This window comes from Parus major, chromosome 2, assembly GCF_001522545.3.
Source record: "Parus major isolate Abel chromosome 2, Parus_major1.1, whole genome shotgun sequence".
Taxonomy (NCBI): domain Eukaryota; kingdom Metazoa; phylum Chordata; class Aves; order Passeriformes; family Paridae; genus Parus; species Parus major.
The window spans coordinates 31515140-31521098 of NC_031769.1; the positions used below are offsets into that span (position 1 = coordinate 31515140).

General features: G+C 41.9%; 1 protein-coding gene across 1 annotated transcript in view; it reads left to right on the forward strand.

Annotated features, from left to right (window-relative positions):
• Positions 1–961: 961 nt before the first annotated feature.
• Positions 962–5959, forward strand: part of NUP42 (nucleoporin 42) — a 6999-nt gene continuing 2001 nt past the window's right edge. The window contains exons 1-5 of the mRNA XM_019009133.2: positions 962–1096; positions 2400–2655; positions 3307–3401; positions 3721–3797; positions 5771–5906. Coding sequence (XP_018864678.1) covers positions 988–1096; positions 2400–2655; positions 3307–3401; positions 3721–3797; positions 5771–5906 — 673 coding nt within the window. The 5' untranslated portion in view covers positions 962–987. The remainder of the gene's footprint in view (positions 1097–2399; positions 2656–3306; positions 3402–3720; positions 3798–5770; positions 5907–5959) is intronic.

Consider the following 5959-nt stretch of genomic DNA (forward strand, 5'->3'; position numbering starts at 1 on the left):
TTGGGAAGAAGGATGAACCACTGATAGTGGACAGAAAGAATGCAGAATTCACGGGCCACAAGGACATTTGTCAGAACCCCCCAAGACAAGGAAGAAACTAATAAAAACAACTTGACAACTGTGCTGAAACCAGCTCTGACTGGGTGAAAGGTAATTCCAGCAGGGAGATCTGTGACCACCAACTCATGGACCACTATCCCAAGAAACCCATGGGCCCACAAGAAGAGAAAGACTGAGCATGCAGGCTAATTGGCATGAGAAGTAAGAGAATAATTAACCAATAGAAGATAGAATTTGAATTAATAAGAGAGCTACGTAACTTGTAGCCAATGAACGCTAATTCCTTTGTTTGCTAAAATGCATAAATAGCAAAAAGTTTGGATAGTTGGTGTGCTTTATTTGTGGAATCTATCTAGCACCTAGGCTTGTGCAACTCTGAAATAAACAGTCTTTCAAATTCGTAGTTTTTGGCTTGTCACTTGGTAACGATCCAGTTTTTGCAGACATCATCACCATCCCTGGGAGTGTTTAAGAAGCACCTGGATCTGCTGGGTGATGTGGTTTAGCAGATTACAGTGGTAGTGATGGGATGGTGGTTGGACTGGATGATCCTAAAGGTCTGTTCCAACCCTGATGATTCTGTAGCCATGGGCTGTACCTTCCTAAGTCTCCCCATAAAGACACAGCACAGAAAGGTCTTACCGCGCAGGCTGCGTGAAGGGCCTTAAGTGAGCGAGGGGCCTTCACAGCCGAGGGCGGCTATTTTACTGTGTAATTGAAGCCTTGCACAGCACAAATCAAACCCGTGTTTGGCTTTATCAGCAGCTCGTTCCTGTGTTATCCCTTAGTTTGACTGGATGTACGTGCCGGTCTATTCGCGCCTCTCGGCGGCAGCCCGCGTTTGCGGCTGGCTCTGCTGGGGCCGAGCTGCGCGCGGCCTCACGGCGCGCTCCCGGCACGTCAGAGCCGCGCGACGGCGGGGCGGCCATGGGCGTCTGCCAGTTCTTCCTGCGGGGCTACTGCCGCTTCGGGGACCGCTGCTGGAACGAGCACCCCCGCGGCGGCGCAGGCCGCCCCGGGGCCCCCCCGGCCCACGGTACCTACACTGCGCCGGGACGGGGCGGGAGGGTGCGCTGGGCCCGTCCCGGGGCGCTCCGTGCGGCCGCTGCCGGCGGGAGCTCCGCAGCAGAGCGGGCCCGGCGGCTCTCGGCGGCAGCCTCTGGTCCGGCACTCGCAGGGTTGAGCTCTGGCCAAGGGCCTGGAGCACAAGTCCTGTGAGGGTGCTGGGGGTGTTTAGACTGGAGCAAAGGAGACTTGGGGAGGCTTACCGCTTTCTATAAGTGCCTGAAAGGGGCTGTAGCCAGGTGGGGGTCAGTCTCTCCTCCCAGAGAACCACCGACTGGAGGAGACGACACAGCCTTAAGCCGCACCAGGAGAGGTTTGGCCTGGGCATTCACAGAAAGGGTGACGAAACGTTGGAGTGGGTCCCCAGGGAGATGCTGGTGTCACTATCTCTGGAGGTGTTTAAGGAAGGCCTGGATGTGGCACTTGTGCCCTGGTCTAGTTGACAAGGTGCTGTTTGGTCATAGGGTGACCTCGATGGTCTCAGAGCTCTTTTCCAGCTTAACTGATCTTGTTGTGATTCCGTGACTGTGGGATGTGTCACAAGGCAGTGGGAAGCTGTTCTCGTGGGCAGCGAGCAAGTTTCCAGCAGCTATGTGTTGTACTCAGTGAAATCTCCATTCTCATCAGCTCTGGATGTTTGGGAGCTTTGGGAAGGAAAGGTGCACGACAGAGAGCTGAGGGCTGCAGTGATGGCACGGCAGGAACTCACTGCAACTGCTTGTCCTTCGTCCTGCTGGAAGGAGGGTCGGGGTTTTGCCTGTAACAACATACACAGTTGTGTCTCAAAACGAAACTCAGGAGTTCCCCGTGCTGGAGCAGAGCCCCTGCTGTAGTTATGGAGGCAGGAGCCCCTTACATAAACTTATGGTGTGTTAAATTTAGTTTTTTTCTGCTGGGGTAGTTACATCATGAAACAACCTAAGCAAACCCGAGCCAGTGTCTTTCTGCAGTGCCACAAGTTGTTGCAGGCACGGAGATCTAGTTGAAGGTGTCTCTGCTCGTTAAGGCACAGGGCAGATGGAACTAGATGTCTTTTAAAGGTGCCTTCCAACCCAAACTGTTGCATTTGAAAACTACCCTGGTTAACTCACTAGCTAAGCTGACTAAATGATGAGATTAACTCATTAGGAAAAAAACTACATTTTAATTTCAAACATTTTATTGTCATTGTAACACTAGTAATACTTACAGGTTTTGTTGGTGATGTTGAGTCATATAATGATTAAAAATTTCTGTTCTTTGCTTTTTGTTTGTTTCTTTTTTTTAATTTGAAGTTACTAGCGGAAGAGGAGGAGGAGGAGGGTGGGGTACCTCTAACCAGAGATACAGTAACGTTATCCAGCCGTCTTCATTCAAGTCTGATACATGGGGTGGCAGCAGAGATCATGGAAGAGGATTCTTTGGCTCCTCTGACTTTGGATCATCAAGTGGCAGCAGCAGAAATGCAGACTTTTCACAGAACAGGTTCTCTGCCTTAGCCAACAGTCAAAGTGTTGCTGAGGGCTCCAAAGATGAAGAGGAGAGACTTCTGTAAGTTATAGTCCTGTCTTACTGAAAGCATTTAGAATGAGGAGGTTGAAAGCTTACTGACTTCCTAGAGATAACACAGAAGACAGGATCATGAGGAGAAAGCTGGGACACGGGAAGAAACATAGCAAACATCATTTCATTCTCTGGAATGATGCTGTCATAGGGAGGAAGTGATCCTTGTTTGGGAGCTGGGCAGATAGTCAACTGTGATATTAGTAAGATGGTGTGGTATTTAAATTGTGGTCAGGAGGATAAGGAAGGAAACAGAAAATAAGAAATCAGAGCCCCTTTAAGAAAACTAATTTTACTTGTTTTTTTGACACTTAAGATCTTTCTGCCGATCTTTTCTTCAATAGCTATTGAACCTGGTTTCACAGAGGTGTATGTTCCAGTCAGTTACAAGTGACCAGCACCTACAGCTACAGGGCAGGAACTGAGAACAGCACAGTGTGATTTCCCAAAGAAGCAAGGTTTTGGAAAGACTTTCCATTACTTTCTTTAAAATGATATTAAGAAAAGACCTGGTTTTCATGACAGCAGGTTTTTGACTGGATTAGGATCCAAACCAGTTGTCTGAATTGTCTGTTACTGGCAATTTTTGGGTTGACCATGCAATTTCCCCTTCATCTGTGATTTTGTTTTGTTTGTTAGTGAATGTGTAGTGAAAGACATGGAAATTTGGGAATCTTCTGGACAATGGATATTTTCATGTTACTCACCAATGAAAGAAAAACTGAATGTCTCAGGTAGGTAATGTTTTCAGTGTTGTGTTCTGCTGCTCTTTAGGATGTTTCTTTGATTTGCCCACACTGTTGTACCTGTGTGCAGCCATTTACAAGGTGATGATTTGCCTTGTGATACAACAGAAAGGAATACTAGTTGATGGCAGTTTAATTTTGGACATTGACATCTCTGACATTCCGTAATGAATCTTTTTTTTTGTCTCTGACTGTAAGTCTCTTAAGACAGACAATGTATCAATGTCCATGTCTCCCCAGCTGTAGAGGGAAGCTGGAAGTATGAATCTGTTTTCTTGGAGGTTTTTGACTATTCCTGTCCTTGTAGGCTTTTCAGATGTCTCACCAGAAGAGCTGCGTCTGGAGTATTATGACAGCAGAGCAAACAATATCGTTGGGAATTATGTAAGTATTTAAAAAGTGTTGGCTGGTGTGGACACTCTTGGGACAGGACTTGTTACTGTTCTTCAGTTTGAATTATGAACTCTTGATTCATGTATCTCCCAACTCCAGGAGATGATCCGAATGCCAAAATCTTTTTCAATTCCTGTGCATCAAAATGCAGAATGCAGAAATAGCTGCTAGACACTCCTTGACTTAATCTTGTCCCTGCTCCCTGTGTGTTATTTGCAGAAGTTGCTTGAATCCTGTCTCAGAAGTTTAATACTTTATAAGCTATTAGTCATTTTGATTGTTATAGGTGGCTATTTGGTGCTTTAAATAGAAGACCGGGCAAGTTCATTTGACCTTGTTCTTTTACATACCTTTGTTGCAGGGAATTAATGATGAAAACAACAGATACTTATTTTCTAGAAACAGATATTTATATACTCATTTGGAAGTAAGGTGTATGTTTTTATATAAAATATCTCCCTATATATATATATATATATATATATCATTCCTTCCTTGTAGTCCTGTCAATACCAAGGAAGCTAGCAGAGTTTCATGTTATGCCAGGAAAGAAATTAGGCTGTTGGATATATGTAAAATATATGTAATATATATGTAATATATGTAAGTAAAAATTAATTCAAACTACATTGCACTCATTCCTCTTCTTCCTGGTTCTTCCTACAGAAGGAATCACTCTTGTCACCACTCTAGCTTCATATGTTTAGATTTACCAGAATTGCATTTTAGAGACAGGAGGCACATTTTTTTTTTTAAACTTCAATTAAAATAATAAACCAAAATAATAATAAATAACAAGTAATAAACAATATGCTATATATGGCTATTTAAATATATAAATAAATAAATAGTGATCTAATCAAAGCAGTAAATGCAAGTTTGAGAGCAGTAAATACAAGTTTTCCAAACTCTCAGTGTATAGATGATAACTGTATGATACGGTTCTCTTACAAAATATTTAAGTACAGCATGTCTTTTCCGTGTTTCTATTCTTATCAAATATCAAAATTTGGATCAAAATCTGAATTTTCCAGTTTGTTGTATAGGAGCAGATACCAAACAACATGATCTTCCAACATGTGACTAGACATAAAAGAATTATTGATGTTTGTGATGTAAGACTCTTTTGAAAAATTAAAGGAATTTTGTCTACAAAAAGCTTACTCATTCAATTTTTGCAGGCATTTGTGAAACTAAACTTGTTTAGGTTTTAAGAAAAATTCAATTAGGCCAGGCATCAAATTAGATGTGTTTCTAAACTTAAGTATAAATGTAGGAAATTTAAACTTGAAATTCTTGAAAGGTTATTTGAAGACTTTTCAGGTTTTTGCTTAAAACTGAATCACAGTTATCAAGTTATCAAGACACAGATACCATTTATTGCTGCACTGTTCTGTGCAGTTATCTGATGGATCACACTAAGGGGGTTGATTTAAATCAAGGAAGTTAATTTCATCAAAACTAACTATTTTAGGATGGTACTGTTAAACTGTTCTGAATTACAGTGTCCTGAGAGTGGGTATTTTTTTTCTGAAAATATGGAAGAAGCTAAGGTAAATCTTAGGACTTCAGCTTAGTGTGTGAGTGCATAAGTAGAAAAGCCAAATTGAAGAGTCTGTTCTCATATATATAGAACATATGTTGTCTTGTGTCTTTTTTTTTTCCCCAAGCATCTCATTCAGGAAAAAATTTGATTTGAAAAATCACAGAACTTGTTTGAATATTACACCTATGTAAAGTAAAAGGGTTGATTTAAGGACAATAGCAAGTGAGTTTAAAGGAACTCTCTGTTAAAAACAAAGACATCAGCTTCTCACATTGAAGTTTCAGAAAAGAAAATAACTTTTTGGGTTAATGAAATTTCTTTCATAATTCCAGATACCTTTTTCCATTCAGTTGCCAGATGACTCTTTTGTTTTTAAGTCTTCAGTAATAAAAACATGCGTTTATTTATCCCTTTTCAGATAGATGCTGTCCAAAAGTTAGCACTACAATGGAAAAATCGGCTACTTCAGTTGAAAGCTTTAAATGCATCAACAAAAGCAGCTTTGGTAAGTGTTCACAAATGGCAACATGTCTCTGTGCCTGATGTCATTTTTTTATGAAGTAATTTACACTGATGTTTTTTCCAAAGACCTCAGAGCTGGGGTAAT